The sequence below is a fragment of the Rhea pennata genome, chromosome 26 (assembly GCF_028389875.1).
Source record: "Rhea pennata isolate bPtePen1 chromosome 26, bPtePen1.pri, whole genome shotgun sequence".
Classification (NCBI taxonomy): Eukaryota; Metazoa; Chordata; class Aves; order Rheiformes; family Rheidae; genus Rhea; species Rhea pennata.
Window position 1 is genome coordinate 2,630,715 of NC_084688.1, and position 18,070 is coordinate 2,648,784.

The 18,070-nt window shown below is 46.3% G+C and overlaps 1 protein-coding gene across 8 annotated transcripts in view; it reads right to left on the bottom strand.

Annotated features, from left to right (window-relative positions):
* Positions 1-443: 443 nt before the first annotated feature.
* The window catches only part of HOXB3 (homeobox B3), a 41,964-nt gene continuing 24,337 nt past the window's right edge, over positions 444-18,070 (bottom strand). For 3 of the 8 annotated variants that reach the window (XM_062595931.1, XM_062595929.1, XM_062595928.1), the window contains exons 3-5: positions 9,928-9,990; positions 3,822-4,375; positions 444-2,751 (exon numbers count right to left, since the gene is read on the bottom strand). In XM_062595931.1, coding sequence (XP_062451915.1) covers positions 1,985-2,751; positions 3,822-4,257 — 1,203 coding nt within the window. In that variant the 5' untranslated portion in view covers positions 4,258-4,375; positions 9,928-9,990 and the 3' untranslated portion in view covers positions 444-1,984. Of the gene's footprint in view, positions 2,752-3,821; positions 4,376-6,549; positions 6,595-9,927; positions 9,991-11,129; positions 11,170-11,941; positions 12,011-16,528; positions 16,571-18,070 lie in introns of those variants that run through there. The other 5 variants (XM_062595930.1, XM_062595933.1, XM_062595932.1 and 2 more) reach the window with 5 other exon arrangements.

An 18,070-nucleotide genomic window follows, 5' to 3' on the forward strand; every position in this document is an offset into this window, starting at 1 on the left:
AAGATCCCCGCGCGGAAGCCCGCGGCCCTTCTCCTCCTGATTAATCGTTTTCCTTTGTTTTCATTTGCGGCCCAATGGCAGCCCAGCCCCGGCGCCACGTGACCCCCCCTTTGTGACCGCAGGCGCGGGCAGGGCCGCGCGGGGCCGCGCAGGGGCCGCGCAGGGGCCGCGCAGGGGCCGCGCAGGGGCGAGGGCTGCCGCGGCCCGCGGCCGGCGCGCTCCTCCCGGGAGCGGAGGCAGACGGCAATCCGCTCCTCTTGACTCTGGAAAATTCAGAATTGTCTCTTGCCTGCTCTTTCTTTCATTCTTTTTCTTTTTTCTTTTTTTTACTCATACATGCATTTTTTCCTTTTTTTCTTTTCTTTTTTTGCTTTTAAATTCGACTGATAGGACAAGGTAAAATTGATAACAGAAAGTTTATTCAAGAATTGATCAACAGACAACCCTTAAGCAAGGAAATAAAATAACTACTGTAAGAACAAAGAAAGATCTCCAAAGAGGAGGGGTGAGGTGGGAGGGAGGGATTCGCTATAGCTCTTCTAATTCAGGACTATACAATTACAGTCTGGTTCTGCTCTCATGCCTCCAGTAGAACTAATTACATTATTCATAAGTACGAAGGTAACATAAAACTACTGGTCTTTCTAAAGTACAATAACTAAAATAAGCTTGTTGTACAATGACAAGGAAACACAATGTCCTTTATAACAAGTAAATACTAAAAAAGTACAATTTTTATCTTTTTCCTCATATAAATACATAATATTGGGGATAAATAATACAAAAAAGGAAAATATTTTAAACTGGCTATAACCAATAAATATATATGAATGTTCACCAGAACACACACCTATTGAAGGACGTCTCGACTGAGTTGGACGAACACCCTTCAAAGTTGTTTTTATACCCATTATATGTAAACTCTAAGTGCAACAAAGATGTCCAGACAAGAAAGCATTAGCAAATACCAAGGATCCATTCACTTCTGCTTCGATTGGAGGACATTCCATTTGTTCAAATATACCCTGTTTTCACGTAAGGTCAAGAGAAGAGGAGGAAAGAAGTGTAGGACTTCTAAGTCTTAAGATTGCTTTTCTGTTAATGAACCCTAAGAAAAATACCCCCAAACCAAAAATACCCCGGCATCATCAAATGGAGACTCCATGTCATCAGAGGCAAAGGTGGAAAAATATTCAGACCTGTCAACTCGTTCTTCCTCTCTTTGGACTGCTGTTATTTTGTTGGGGGTCTCATAGGTGTTTCAAAAGCTTGTTTCCTGAACCTTTTGCAGTTCCTAAGCCTCTCATTTTATTTTACTTTTTTGCTTTTGAGAGGGGAGGCAGGGGCAAGAGGGGCAGAACGTGATTCCCGTGCATTGGCAGGTGTGAATATTTCCAGTGTATGTTGGGGACTGGCAGGAAGTCACTCAGCGAAGAAGGATGTCTTTTCTCTGAAGGTTGGAAGGGAAGGTGAAAGGCTCTTCTTGAGAAGGAATTAGAGAGGAGGGTAGTTTTCCTGTGAATCTCCTTTGATTGCATATGTATACACATTATATGTTTATGTAGATGCAGAGACACCAACTGTGAAGACTTGGTTGGCTGACTATTCTTCTTTCAAGTGTCCGAGAATTATCAGTAATGGTCTGTACTTGGTTTAGAAATGCAGGATGCTGATCCTAAAACCTGCTAGATTCCCATAAAACTACCCCAAGCCCACTTCAGAAGCATTTGTGTTGAAACACAAGAGGTACATCTCTTCAGAGAGAGAGCTGCTTTTGGAAGCAAATACTGAAATCATTGGAAATTGTGCCTAAAAAAAGCAAGAAATAATAGCAGTGATAACAATAACATGGCAGAAATCACCCTGTCAAAAAAAGAAAAGAGATCAACACAAACATTTCTGAAGCCAATCTTGCCCTCTTCCCCTCTCCCACACTCTGTGGTAGGGTCCCATCCAGTTCACTTGAGACTATCCGTGCTCTCTATCACAGGTGGGTCAGTTTGGGCGCCTCTTGGATTCTGCCCTGAGAAGAAGCGTGGTGCGTGGTAAGGTCTGTGTAGGTGGGGTGGGTCTCGCATGGTCCGTGGTGCTGGCTCGGGGGCATCTGCGGAGGCCCGTTGTAGTCCATGTTGGCAGCCTGGTGATGTGGCAGGTGATTGAGGCCGTAAAGGGACGGGCCAGAGGTGGGCATAGAATCCATGTAGTTACCTCCAACATAGACAGGGCTTCCCTGCATACTGGGAGTCCCATAGGCCACCCCATTCCCTTGTAACACATGGGGGTCATACTCGGGGGGCGTATTGGCATACTTCTGTTGGGAAGGACAACCTTTGATGGGATTTTGGTAGTTAGTTGACATGGCATAGGCATTTTGGTGGGGCTTATTGAAGGAAGGTGGTGAGGGGGCATCATAGTTACTGCTCATGGTATGCAAGGCGTTCATAAATCCAGCTGAGGACTGCATGGGCTGGGGTGGGCTGCCAGTGGGGGAAGGCCCTCCAGAGGAAGACCCCATGCCTTTCGACTTCTGATCTTTCTTATACTTCATCCTTCTGTTCTGGAACCAGATCTTGATCTGCCTCTCACTGAGGTTCAGCAGGTTGGCCATCTCCACGCGGCGAGGCCGGCACAGGTACCGGTTAAAGTGAAATTCCTTCTCCAGCTCCACCAGCTGAGCACTGGTGTAGGCTGTGCGGGCTCTCTTGGAGGCCGAGGAGCCTGGAGGGCTTTTCTCGCCGCTGCAGGTTTCTGCTGGCCGTGAAATGAAATAAAAGATAATTACTTACATGCAGAAATTGAATGCATCGTTTCTTAATAAATCCTGGAACAGGCACAAGAGTTCGACCCCCCCTTCCTCTCACCCCCTTTGTATTAGCCTGCACTCCATAATCATGTCATTTATTAAGAGTTCTGTTCTCCAAAGCTGCCCCTGGTTTATGAAAATTTGATCATGTCATGTAGAAAAGGATTCCAGGACCATTTATTTAGGAGTCGATTATTTTCAACAGATAATTTTGAGAAAATAATATTTGGCAGAGGGGCAGCCACTGCAAAGCCAATTAATAGTAACACGGGTCAGTGTTGGAAATATTTTGTGTGCCTAGATATGAAAGCGCATGCGTACACACACAAACACACATATATATCTTGTGTGTGATTTATATTTGCATAACACAGATATTTACGCACATTTTTAAACACTTAATAACTTTCGTATCTACACTTTTGCAATACAAACACATATATAACAGATTAATATTAATATAGTGAAGTGTGTGCTGCAAAGTTTATATGAATATATTTGTCAGAACAGTGCAATTCCAGAGCGTACTTTTTTCCTCATTTGCCATAGAGATGTGTGTGTATGCATGTGTGAATACATGTAAAAATATGCATGTGTTTATGCACAAGCACACGCTCAAACAGTACCATGGTTGCCACAGTATCTGTAGGCGGGGAGGTAGGAAGGGAACCATTACTCTGCTTTAGCACTGCTAGTTGATCCAGTGGCTGTACAGGTTTGTACGTCTGTATCCACACACAGTCAGACGTCAGCTGTGTACAGCTGACTGGTTACATTTCCCTGTAGTGCTCTGGATATGTTTAGAATAACCCAAGTGTGTGCAGCCAGCGTCTCAGGACAGGCTGCGGCCCACTCAGTTCGGCAGGCGCACGTGGGAGGGCTGCCCGGCCAGCGGCCGGGGGTCTGGGCTGCGGCCCTCCACACCTCTCTCCACCCTCCAGACCAGACCACTCTGACCAGTGGCTTCGGTACCTCACTGGTTAGGAAAACTGATGGTTACAAAAGCAGAATGTTATACCTGTGCTAGGGGAGCTGTTTTTCTGCTTGGAGTTTTGTCTTGATTCTTTCATCCAGGGGAAAATCTGCTTGGTGAGACTGGCGTTTGCGCTGAGGTTGGCTTTGCTGGGGGCAGTTTTACTGCTCCCTGACTGGTTATTGCTGTTGCTACTGGCGCTGTTGGCGGCAGGGTTTGGGGGCGGCGAGATGGGCGGAGGCGCATGGTGCTCTTGAGGCAAGCTCGGACGCATGCAGCTCCCATTCAGATCTTTACTTTTTGCGTGAGGGGTTGTGTTGCCCAGAGACTGGAGGGAGCAGGCGGACCTCTGGTAGTCGCTCTCCGCGTGAGCGGCCGGCTGGAAGGGCTGCTGCGGGCCGTCGTAGCCGAACCCATTGGCACTCCCATAGGAGTAGCCCCCGAAGAGCGTGGAGCTGTCGTAGTATGTTGTCTTCTGCATCTCTGGGACTCCCCAAAATGATATTTCCGGCTACCAGGGTCTTGACACCCCTATGGCAGAACATTGGCACCCCAAGGCCACGTGACAGGCCGTTTCCAGCTGTCTATTGGAAGCTGACCTGAAAGGTTAGGAGAAAACACACAATAATAGTACTCGGCCTATGAATCCATCTTGGGCCCTGAAAAGCACATGACATGAATAGGGTCCTGCAGAACAGGGCGAACAGATGCTTCGAGCAGATTTCGTCCTGTGTGCAGCCTAGGAAAGCTCATCAAATATTTCACTGCAGAAGTGTTGAGCTGATTTGGAGGAGCTGTTTTCCCAATTGCTTGTTTGTATCTTTTTTTTTTTTCCTTAGAGCATAGCACCGAGGATGTTTAACTGCATATATGCTCTATAAGTACACATAGTTTCATCTATATACATCTATTTACATCTATATTCATTTATATGCATATATACACACAGCCATGCATACACACATACAGCCATATACAGATCTGTGTGTGTATTTACAGGTAAATGCGTGTGTCATGTGCACATACACATGTCTGTGTCCGGATAACACACGCATTAATGTTAATGTGAGAATACTGGCTGGGGAGCTGCTAGCTGCAAACATGAAAGGAGTGGAAGCCATGCTTTCTTATCCGTGACCTATTCAAAGCAGCGCTTCGCGTGTATAAAAGCAAGCAGGATGTTACCTAGTCAGAAACGAGAAGACAGAGAGTCAAAGGGTGCTAAGTTTATTGTGGGCTGCTGTCTGGAATATTTGTTTTTAAACTGAGAACAGCAAATAGTCTATATGTTTTATCCAGGTAATAGTGTCTTGACACAGTTGGCTTCATTTGCTGTTTACACAGTGACTCACAAAGTCTCTGGAATTTGGTGCAAATATTTTAAGCAGATTTAAGCAGAGGCATGAATTCAAGAATGTGCTTCCTTTGGCCTGTTTATTAGTCTCTCTCCCTCTCTCTCTCGGGTAGCACAGGTTGCATTTAAAAAACAAACCCTTTCATTGCCTGCCCTGCTGTGTACTCATAGGTCTTGAATCTGGAACTACAATTGGCAAGATGTGATTCTGGACCAGTTTAATTGCTGTTGTTTTTTTCCTTGGAAAACAAATACATCACCAGGCCATTTGCTCCTAACTTTCTTTGAATTTTCATCATTCTCCCCCTCTCAATCTAAGCCCATAAAGTCTAAAAATATATATCAGAACCTCAAATTACAAAATGAAACCTTCCTCTTTTCTTTTTTTTTTCTTTTTTCTCTTTTCCTTTTTTCTCTTTATTTCTTTCATTTTTTCTTTTTTCTTTCACTTTTTGTTTTGTCTCTACAGTGAAAATATCCTAGAAATATCCTAGAAATACGGAAACTATCTTCCCGGGAAAATAATTTACTGTCTGAGGATCAATCAAGCAGCAAACATATTTAATAGACAGTAACTTCTCACTGCAGCTCAGACTTTGCAAGGAACAACTGTGTTGCCTCCCCTTTTTTTGAAATAGATATCAATTGTATATTTGTTTTTATCCATTCTATATTTGCATATTTAATTTTTATCTGGACTCTTCTACACTTAAGAAAATAAAAATAAAAATAAGAGGAAGAAAAAAAGGAAGAGAGAGAGAAGATAAACTCTGTGGAGATAAAGTCGAATGCGATATTTCTGACTACTGGGGCTTAACAGAAGCCACAGCTTAACAATAAACAACATCTTTTTTTCCCCCCCCCCTTGCTTGACTGGTGTGTTCTTATGTCATGTCATAGCAAACCTCCATATACTTCTAATGCAGCCTCAGACAACGTGTCCACGTAGGGACTGTTTCGCTTTTTTACACTGATTAAATCCTTTATGCATTCCCAAATCTGTGTTGTATCTTCCACGGAGATGTATTATTGTCTACGGAGAGGACGGTGTCCTTGCTGGGAGTTATTCTCATTTGGTTTCCTCACCGTGATAAATACGTCTTATTAAAAAGTATACTCCACTAGCCTCGCCAAGGAGCTATGAATTAATTAACGAACAGCAGTGCCTTTATTATGAATAGGTTTGCTGAAAATGTCTACGAGGGCAGAGGTGGGAATTTCTCCAAGGCCTCCCTGCCTGGCATAGGTTTCTTAAAACAAAACAAAACAAAACAAAACAAAACCAGAAAAGAGCAGAGAGGCTCAGCGAAAGCGGCAAAAAATAACGGCGATTTTTTTTATGTCCATAAAATAAATTTACAATCCCCTTCGCCCAAAAGCTCGCTCGCTTGTGGCTTCCACAGAAGATTTGCTTTGTACCTCGGCTCGCAGCCCGTCACAAACGCCGGTCATTTATCTTCGCCGAGGACGGCCGCAATCCTAATTATTTACTCCAAGGAATTGTTAAAAAAAAAATCCCAGGCAGAATAATAAATATTCGATTATCTCCTGTTCCAATTAAACCCGAGCAGGATCCGCGCTGGGTGTTTCATCATGCTCCAAGTTTCACTTTGCGAGCGGTAACATTTAACCACAACTCTTTGCCTGGAACTTTTGAGTGCGAAGATTTAGAGATATTAAAAGAAAAAAAAAAAAAACGGGGAAATGTAGAGATAGGATAAGGAAGGGGTTGCAGGGGGAAGGATGCTTGGGGAAAAGATCAGACAGTCGGGAGGAAAAGATAAAAGAAATCTAGGGAAGAGATATTCTTCTGTAAAGCCATTCCCTCCATGTTGGAAATCCTAAATCCACAACCTGACTCTGTTTATGAAGAAGAGCAGCGCCTTTCCCCCTCCCCCCGCCCCCGCCTAAGGTATATTTCCCAGACCAAGCGAAAACAGGAATCGCCCCGGTTTTAGTTTAAATTATTATTAATAATAAATATTCTAAACATGCCCTTAACAATAGGTCGGCTACTCAGAAGGACCTCAAATCCCAGCTTCTGCCTTACGGTGAATATGCCTGGAAAATAGAGACACATTCCTAAAATTTCCCTCTTCCCTCCCCCACAGCCGAGCTTCACCCCAACCAGAACTCCCCAGTTGTAAAGCAGGGGGGAAAAAGGGCCCTGGATGAGGGCTGCAAAAGAGTCTCTGCGTGGAAGGAAGCTTAAAGCTTGTGAACTCTTCTTGAACCGAGATTGGAGTCATATGGTCATAAATCATTGGGACATATACTCCGCCATTCACAAAGTGATAGCCTATTTGAGTCCGGCTTACCTTAGTCTCTGACGAGCAAAGCACAGGCAGACATAATATATTTTCACATCCAGCATCCACGCAATCAATAAGCACGGAATGACCCCTTTCCTTAAAAAATGTTAAAGGAATATACAAGAGAGAGGAAAAAATCCAGTATATGTATGTATATATGTATATAAAAAAAAGCCAAAACAGAGGGGGAGGGGGCTCAGCCAGTGGAGCTTTCGGTTACGGCAGCTCAAATTGTCTCTCTGTCTCCGTTTGGGAAGAAAAAAAAAATCAAGATGCTTTCCAGCTTCCAAGATGTGTAGAAAAGCTGAGGGCTTTGAATGGACAAACCCTGAGATTCTAGTTGCCCTATAGACTGGTACGCTCTGCTCACTGATAACAATGGCCTCTGCTTTACCAAGCAAAGGGGAAGAAGGGAAAGGAGAAGGGAAAAAAAAAGAAAGAAAGAAAAGCTGAACACAACCCCCCCCCCCTTTTAACTATGCAATGCTTGGCTGGGATTAAAATAATAACGAAAAGAATCCAGGCTACAGGGGGTGTGCGAGTGGTGAAATAAAGCGGAGGGGGATATTTAAAAATAAAGATTTGGTTTGGATTGCTGGGCAAAGCCAGCGAGCCTTCCAAACAGCGTCACTAGTGAAAAATTATGCTAATTGCAGACGTGGTGGACAGAGGCCTAGGCAGAAAGATGGCAAAGCTTTCCTTTGATTCACGTGCTTAACAATTAGGTGTCAATTTATGTTAATAAACCGTTTCAACATAGTCATAGTCCCCCCCCCCCCCCCCTTTAGCAGTTGGAATCGCGGCTCCTTCAATAGCTGATGCTTTTCGTGCTCCGTCCCCTCGGCTGCGTTAAAGTTCCCGCTACGAAACGATTGTGAAATGCACTTTTCTGGGGGGCAGCGGGGGTCAGAAGCCGGCAGCCGCAGTGGGGTGTGGGGGGAGAGGAGCCGGGAGAGGGAGAGGGGCGCAAACCCGGGGCTCTGCAGGGTCGATGCAGCTCCAGAGCCCTGAAGCCGGGACAACTTTCGCGTTAAGTTTGTGCACCCAAGTCCCTGCGCGGCGGCTCCGCTCGCCCTCCGTCGGGGAGTAGGTGCGGGGTCTGGAGCGGGGGGAGTCACTTGGGGGGAGGCAAATGCAGGGAGGGGTTGGACAGTAAAGATGATTAATACAGCTATTATTAATAATGCCGGCATGGCTGCGCGAGGCGCTGCTGCTGTCGCCGCGGGAGATTTATGCCTTTCCCCGCTCTCTCGCCTCTGCCGAAAACAGAAACTCGCCAAGATGCGTTTCAGGGAAAGCCCGTGACGAGGAGGGGCTGGCGAGTGGGAGGAAGGCAGGGCGAAGAATTTAGGTGTCGGCACTTTTCTTTCTCCTTTTTTTTTTTTTTTTTTTTTTTAGCGCTACTTTTGTTTCACATGCAATTATCTTTCCTCCTTTCTTTAACTCTGGCGCTCACCCCTTTGGGTTAAGTGCTGACGAGGGGTGGAATTTGCGTTTAGCAGAGCAAGAAAAGGAGTCACCACAAAGGCTCTTTGGACCTCTCTGGGAAGGTATGCCCCGTCGGGCTGTCTGCATCATCCTTCTTTGCACCTTTAGGCTAGGGAAAGGTGTCCAAGTAAGCATTTGCCTTTTGCGAGCTGGACAGCAGAGGTTTTCCAGGTGATGGATAAAGTCCTACCCGCAGGAATACGGTGTTTCCAGCCATTGTTCTGGCCGCAGCGTCCAGATCCCAGACGTGAGGGTTTCGACCAGGGGACATCGTTACTGTGATTTTTTTCCCATCTGACTTTTTATGAACTACTCTGACATAAATCTTCTGCTACAACATAGTTCATATCTTGGAACCACGGCGTTGAGAAGTCCAGTGGAGGCAAGAAGAATAACAGTCATGAGCTACTTTTTAAAAGGTTTCTCTGTAAGTGAAGCATTCTGTAGGTTTCTGAATATGGATCTCCACTGACCTATTCTGAGTATCACAAGTACTTTGGGTTCTGCAAGTAATTCTTCTGAAGTGCATAAATTTATTTCAACCTTAGACAGCAACAGAGAAAAAGTATTAAGAAGGTCGTTGCAGTTTATTTGTTGAGCTCCTGTAAGCAGCTTCTGGGCTGCCTGTATATTTCCATCTTTGCTTTGGTTGCAGCTTATTTTTCTTTAAAACGTAACTCCCTTCCACTCCTCACAAAATCAGCAGCAAATGTTGCAATCTGACTGGATTTCCCTTCAAAGGGAATACAGGAAATATTTTCCATTTAAAACACTCTCTCAAAGTTACAGCCATAAATCACAAAGTTTAAAGACAAGCCAGTAGCAAAATGAAAATACTCAGCTGAGATTCAGGACAGCCGGGCTTATTGTTGGGTTGGTGTGGAAAAAAAGTCACGTTGGGTGACTTTAGAAAAGGAAAGGCTTCCAAGCCTGATACAGATAGAGATATGGATATACACAGAGACATGGGCCGGGTAGAATATTCAGCAAAACTCACCAATTCTCTGATGTCTGGTCCAGCAAATAGGAAGCAGCGGTGGAGTTTGAGAAAGGAAAAGAACTGAAAGAAAAAAAAATCATGAAACTTCAGTCAGAAAAGCATGGACGAGGGAATTCATCACACAGAGAAATCTTTGGGTGGGAATAGGGAGAAGACAGGCTCTAATGAACAAAAGCCCCAGTATTTCCTCTGAGATTATTTCTCATCCAAGTAACTACAGCATTTTCCAGAGATTGCACCATCTTTACACATTTATAACCAGAACTGTCATCAGAGATGGTGGAGACAAGGTTTGTTTCTGTAAACCTGATACATTCGTCTGTCTCTCGAACATTTCCCTCCAGCTTCCTCCACGGAAACCCACCATCGAGGGGAACATTTTAGCCCGTTCTGGGTTTTCGCATATGGCGTTAGACTCGTTGAACGAAGTGGATTGATGTGAAATGTAGACGCTTCCTTGCATAGGTTGGTGAATTCTGAATGTAACTTAAAAAAAAATGTGAGGTATTTTAGTTAAATGCAGCTGGTAACTTTTTTTAAAAAGTGAAGTATTTTAGATAAATGCAGCTGGTGATTTCAGTAGTAAATGCATTTAAGAAATTAAATATGTACCGCTAATTAGTTCTGGACTCAACAACAGTAACTCAGTAGGGAAAATACAAGGCCATTTTCATAAAAGGCAGAAAAGCCTTAAGGATTCAGAATATGTCTTTTTGTGTTTCTCCAATTTGGTCGAACGATTGCCACGAAGGGGGAAGGAGAAAGGAGAGATGCTTTATGCTGTACGTAGACACCGTTCACGTACAAGTGATTTGGTATCAGAATTAACGGTATCAAGTCGTAAACATTTTTAAAGCTACACTGAAATTTATCACCACAACTTTGGCACGAAGGATTCAGAAGGAAAGAAAGAAGGAGAGAAAGAAAAAGCAATCTCATTTAAAAATATTTTCGTTCTGGGAAACATTCAGTCGCTTTAATAATCCTGTTTCCGTTCTGTATGTTGATGTTATTAATCTCAAATAAAAATGTTCCCCTCACACCCCTACTCTGCTTGTGACAACATCCCCGAGTCCATAAATCACCAGCGGATGCTTCGTGACCTTCTCTAGTCGGCGGCCTATAGCTGTATTTTTTATTAGTATTATTATTACATGCGCGCACACTTTAATACACAGCGTTGGCAATATTCCACTTACATCAGAGCCTCCCCGGTTAACTGGGGCTTTGCAGTTCCCTCTGCGGAGTACACACAGAGATTTGTAAAGAGGAAAAAAAAAAACACTCTTTCTGCGCTGTGAACTCAGCAAACGAAATATGCGCGTAGGAAAGTTCCTCCCACGCCAGGCCCTGGGAGGAAGGGGGAAGAGTGGGCAGAACGAAAGGAGGTGGAGAAAAGAGCGAAGCTGCGTTTTTCTGGAATGGATGCAGAAGGGAGGAGGGGGAAAGAGAAACAAACAAACAAAAAGGAGATGCCATAAATAAAAGCTCCAGCAAGGGGAGGGGAGAGAAATGTTTGTTTTTCTTTGTTTTTAATTTGTCCTCTCTCAGTAAAGGCAGAGGAGGAATGGAGCGAGTTCTTTTCCCCGTTTTTTTTTTGTTTTTTTTTGTTTTTTTTTTTTTGGGGGGGGGGTTGTTTGTTTGTTTTTCTTTGCTTCTTTTTGCTCTATTTTGTACAATTTTCTTAAAAGACGATTCAAATCCATCTCGGCAGCGCAGCCGAGGGCCTCCAGCCCGGAGGGAGCAGAGCACCCACCAGCCCCTTCCACTCACACGGGGCTCGTCACTCCCCTTCGCCCACTTTTGCCTAAAGGGAAGGGGCTGCGGGTGCCCCCGACACCCCGAAGGAGAGCCCGAGGGTGGGGTTACAGAAGGTCCAGGATCTGCTGCAACCCCAAACAGAAGCCAGCCCGGATAAGAAATCAAAACGAAACTGAGTGAGCGGTGGGTTTCCTTGACAGATTAGACCTTTTTCTCCCCATGACCTTTGCTTAGAGGAGTAATAACTCACCAGGTTAATGATCAATCAGCGGAAGCACTTTTGAATTGGCTCCAAAAAAATAAAACAGAACAACAACTAGGCGGACACACAACTCCGAACCTCCTGCTCGGGCTGGGTCGTGTCCCTCCCCCCCCCCCCCCCGGCCCGCAGGACTCCGCTCCGCTGGGTCCTCCCGTCGCCAAAAGCCTGTGCTCGCCCAAGAGTGGGGGTTGTGTGGGGGGGTGGAGGGTACGTGGGGGGGGGGGGGCGAGAGAATAGTGCAATTGACGGCATCAGTGTGCTACACATCGCTATTTTGGGAACAGCTCACCAGAGACGGGCTGGGAATCGCCAGCCCCGCTTCACCCCCCTCTTCCAAATGCCAAAATAATAGCTTGAATTATGCGCTCACGTGACGAGGACACGTCAACCTTTTGCCCATTTTATACAGAATTGGTAAATGACCGGCTCCCCCCTCCAGCCGCACTAATCCCCCCAGCAGCAAATTCCCCAAACTTCCCGGGCAGGCGGGCAGGCGAAGCCCCTCGCTCCCGGCAGCCTCGTCCCGCCGCAGCCCGGGCTGCCCCGGCGCTTCCCGACTTCCCTCCGGCTTTTCCCTTTCTTTTCCCCCACTTTTTTTTTTTTTTTTTTTTTTTTTTCCTAATCTGGAGGCGAAGCAGGGGACCAAACAATGACGGGGAAAGCGACCGCAGCAGCCAGCGCTCCCAAAGCCTCAACTTCCAGCCGACCGGCAAAGAACCACGGAGACGGAGAAAAAGCGGGTCCGAGGGCCGGGAGAGGCGAGCGGGCGGCCCCGGCCCGGAGCCCCGGGCTGCCCGCCGCTCCCTTCCACCGCTTTCCGCGCCTACTTCCAGCTGCCCGAGTTTCTTGCCATTTTAACTCCCATCCTCCTCCTCCTGGCCCCCCCCCTCCAAAAAAAGAGGAAGAAAATGCGAATTCAAAGCCTTTCTGCCACTGCCCTTTCTTCACCTCCCGGAGGACCGGGATGTCCAGGCACCCACGCTACCGACGTGGCAGGTTCTGTGAAAAAAGGAAGGAATTCGGTTATTTTTGCAGTGATACTCGCCTGAATCCGGGACTCGGATGGCGCTGGAGAATGAGCTTGACATGGGGAAGAAGGGATCTGAGAGAAGATATGAGCTCCATTTTACCTACTTTCATTTGATAATTCATAAAGATTAACAATTTCTGAGGAGAAAATCTCAAGAGAGGGAGAAGAGAAAGAAGCAGTGTGAAGGATTTGCATTTCTCTCTTTTGGGATGTTCACACTGAGTGCTTATCGTCGATAGGGAACCGCGCGGATACCAGTGAATTCTGCGTTCTCCCTACACAGTGCATCTCTACAAACACGCCATGCAAATACAGGCACACATCTGGGCCGCCATCCTTTGCTAAAATCCTGTATTACTGTAAGGGTGTTCGGTCTGTCATCCTCATCACCGTATCAAAGGGCTCCCATCCATCCCAGGCTCTTAGTTAATTTTTAATTAGGAGAGAGAGCTTTAGGAACGCAGCGCCGGTGCCTTTATTGCAGAGGACACGCAGACGGAACTGGGGGCTTTAAATCATACTTCTATTTTTATCCCGGCTGAAAGCAACGCGTGCCCAGCTGAAACGAGCGCTGGGCCACCCCGGCCCTTCTCCCGGCTCTTCAGCACCCGTGCGGTGCCGGCGACACCACATACCTCCATTCACAGATTCCCCCGTCCAGGGGAAATAATCTACCTGGGAGAACAACCCCGAAGAAGGCCAGCTGATGCCTCGGTGACCACCCACCCCTAAGACCCCCATCCCAGGCTTCCCGGATTTAACCACTGCCAGCACCGCCACAGTGAGAACCTGAGCTTTCAAAGCCCCCTCTGCCCCAGGAACGAGATTCTGCACGCTACCAAAACCCCCCAAACCCCCAGTCCCCCAAAAGCAGAACTGGAAGCACCGACAACATACAGATCTATATGGGTAAATTTCAGAAAGTGTCCATTAATATCAATTTACTTCAATGAAAGCTTTGTTTCTTCATGAAGTTGATGATTTATGATAAAATCAATTAAATTACGGCCACTTAGGGCCTGCGGTTTCCTCTCAGATTTCATTCGCCAGCAGATCAAGCGCTAGGTTAAAAAAAATCAAGTTTAGCTAGAGGCGAGTAAAGATAATTCTGAAGCTGAAGAAATGTAATGCAAAGCAATTTTCAGAAAAAGAGGCTCTGTATATCAGAGCTCCTGTTCTCTGCCAATATACCAGTTATGCACAGGAAATATTAGACACAGTCAAAACTTTTCCAGTTTTACGATGTATGAGAACATTTTTAGAACAAGTAACTTGTCCCAGGGTCTGAAGCATTATCTCACTCTAAATGGAAAGAACCAAAAGAGAACAGAGAGTCCGTGTACGTTATTTTTAGGAATATTTCCAGGTTTAATTCAATTTCTCTTTTTTTTTCCCTTTCCCTCACACAAGGTTGATTTTCCTGCCTCAATCTTAAAATACACACTGGGAGTTCACAAAGTGGATGGGGGCAGAAATTTTGAGTCCAAAACGAATAGCACAAATCAATAGAAAATATCGCATGCAATATTCGCCTTTCCAGTTCTTTCCTTGCCAATTAAAGTAAACTCAGAAAATGCATTTGAGAGAAATTAACTATTTTCGGAGATACATCACAAACAAAAACAAACCATGCGTTTTTAAATCCTGATATTTTCAGGCTCGGTCTCTCAGTAGAGCCACCGGTTTTATGCCAGATATTAAGAGTCTCTGCCTTACCCCTTTCGGTCAAATGCACTGGTCGGCTAAAAGAAAAAGCAAGCAAACTAGTTAGATGTCTGCTAGTCACATCTGGCCATTACAATCAGAACTGGGGAGGGAAAATCCGCTATGGACATACACAGAGCTTGGGAATTTTTTTAAAAGCCGTTGTAATTAGGGTCTGCTCCAAGTAAACAAAAAACTTTGTAGGGTCATAAATCACCATCACATACTTTCTTCAGTTTAACACCCCGCTTTTTCAATAGGGGCTTTTGTAGTTTCTTTTTCAAACAAGAGAGAGGTGCTAAACCTTTAACAAATGTGTCCCAGACAAACTTCGCTGGTAAACACGCACTTGGAGAGGAACGGTTTGTGGCCGGTCTCGGTTATGGACCGTACAAGCTAATTTTTGCTCATCTTCTGCTTTCCCGATCCTGCTTCTGAGGCATCAGTCTTAATTTGTTACCAGTAGAAATCAGCTATAGCTCATGATGACCAGTGGAGAAGCCTGTCAAAGCTTTCGGAGCAATTAATTATATCTCACAGCGTCGGAATTGAGAAGGTAGAAAAGGCAGAGCTGCATCTTCGTTTTATTTATTTATTTTTTTTACTTCTTACCTGTGTTACCGTTCAACTCAGGACTTCAAGAAGAAGGAGCGACGCCAGATGAGGGTGGTGCGAGTTTGCAACCGGAGCAGGCAAATTAAGGAGAAGAAAAGAAACTACTTTATTGTACCCCGGTGGATCTTGCTGACAGCTTGCTCGGATAGATTTTTTCTTTTCCCCAAAGATGCTTTGATTTTTTGGACTCTCTCGAGTCGAACGGAACTGACTTGATGGGAGAAAAATAGAAACTCTTCCAAAACAGCTTAAAATATTGTAAGGATGCGGCCCCCTTTGCAGAAGATACAAGCGGCAGGGGATGAGACGGGGTGCTGGGAGGGGGAGGTTGCACGCACGTTCTCCTTAAAAAAAATCCCCACTCCTGACTCCTTGGTATCTATCTGGAAAGCTGTTTCTCTTTATAAAGACTTAAAATGTTGCAAGACGGCTATAATACTGAGTGACAAGGGGTGCTGGAGAGAAAGGAACCAAATGGATTCTGGTTTTTAGAGCCAGTAGGAATTGGCCAGCCTTCAATGTCAGGATTCAAAATTGATTCCATATGTCTCGTCCAGGGAAAGGGGGGGGGAAAAAAAGAAGGAATGAAAGAATGAGGGAGAGAGAGAAAGAGAGGAAATAAAAGTTATGCAAAGCCCTTCGGGTTTCTTTCTTTCGTTCCCCCGCCATCCTTCCCAAGAGCTCGGGGAGAATACCCCGTCTCTAACTATTGCCCCTCTGCAGTGAATATTTTTGCCTCTCCCCTTTGGAACAGGGAGAGGTAACAGTAGCAACAGACCCCATCCCGCAGGTTATTTTTAGCCCGACTTGTTGGAGCTGACCTCAGGCCGGGGAGAGGAAATATGTATCTGGATGCTGGTGAAAGGCTGCAGCGTGCCATTGCGGCGGCGGGAGCCGAGCGGGCGGAGGCGGGGGGACAGGCCCTCCCCGGGCAGAAGAGCGGAGGCGGGCGAGGGGCGCGGTGCGGCCCCCGCCCGGCCCGTCTCGCCGTGCAGCGGGCTGGCAGCCCCCGTGGATTTCACCGGGACGTGTTCGGTGAGAATTTGACCCTGAGTTTTTCAGGCTTTTCTCCTGACCTCTAGATACCGCTGCCAATAAAGCGCTGATATATTTCGTATTGAGCCGGACATCAAAAGGAGACGGAATAGTAACGGGTGGCAATTTCTTCTTAAGCCCTCCCCTTATGTCTATACTAAAAAAATTAGGAGTCGAATCTCTAACATCACCTCTGATTTATAGCTCCCTTTTCAACCGATTTGGTTACGCGCAGGCAAGTGTTGAAATGTGGTTATTGCCTTTTATTTCTTCCGCCTCTCTCTCGTCTCCTCTCCCTCCTCCCGATCAAAAAAAAAAAAAAAAAAAAAAAAAAAGGAAAAGAAAAAGAAAAAGAAAAAACTTCAAAGGAAATCGTCACCATTGCCAACCCTTTGCCTACTTCACTGAAAAGCAACAAGACTCTTCCCTTTTGTCTTGTCTGCGAATAAATCGAGTTCAGTTCCCTTTCCACATATTAAAATGAAGTAGCGCAATTTGAATCGGCTCTGAAGTTGTCAGCGGCTCCCGAGGCCTGCGTCGTGTGGCTGTTTCGGTGCAAATCCCCTTGTGCGGGTGTTACGGCCCCCTTTGCTCTCGTCTCAGCCGCTTTGCTTTAACAGGGAGCTTTGCAGCAAAGCAGCGGCTCGGCGCAGAGCTTTGCCAGAGCCAGTGACCGCAGCACGGCGTTTCCCCTGCTTTCCCCGGGAAGCCGCTTCCCAAAAAACCCTGCTCCGGAATAAGGCGAATAACGGCGCTGCCCGGCAGCAGCGAGCGCCCGCCCCGCGCCCGCGCCCCGCTCCGCGCTACGCTACAGGTCTCCGCATCCGCCTCCTTCCTGCTCCGCGCTGCTCCGCTCGCTGGCCTCCACGCCTTGCAGCTCTCGCCCTCCGCGATGCTTTGATTTTAAATAACTCTCCCTTACCGCCAGCAATAAATTATGAATTAAGGTGATGTTGGCTCATATTTACAACGTTAATAGCTTCCTCTTTGGGAAAAGATAGGGTATGAGAAAGGACGGGAGGGAGAGATTTCTTTGGGGATGAGTATGCGATAAACACGGATTCGCTGTGTGCTGATAGACCAGGAACTTCTGAAGAGATGACAAGCAAGAAAAAAAACCCATTGCATAGAAATTAATGAAACGGCACTTGCTCGAGCTACTTAAGATAGATTATTATCTCTTCTCATTTTTGAATATTATTTCTGTCATTTGTAACTATAATGCGCAATATTTCAAGCTCTGCTTTTTTCCCAGTAATATTCGGTTTCAGCGAGTTAGTAAAGAAATACAACTAAAAAAAAAGGCGGTAAGAAACAATTTACTGGATAAATTAGGGGGTGTAGGGAAGTTGTGCGGCTGGGCAGAGTGATGCGGGCGGTGAGCGGCAGCGGCGGGGGATGCGTGGAGGATGCGCGGGGCAGGGGCTTTGCGGCCGCTGCCCAGGCTTTCTTCCCCCCCTTCCCCCCCCCCAAAAAAAAAAAACCCGGCCGAAACGAAGCCTTTTGCCTTGATCCGCCGCTAATCGCCTTTTTGGGGAGGATGGGGCTGGAAGAGGTGTGGGGAGCAGGGAGGACCCCTAAGCCTCGGGGAGCCCAGACAGAGCCGGGATGTGGGGCGGCGCTGCGGGCACGACGGGGCCCTCTCAGACCCGATCCTGCCCCGAGCGAAGTATCGCGACACCCAAACTCCTCTGCCTCGGTCCCCTCCCAAAGCCAGCGGCGAGCGACGGCAG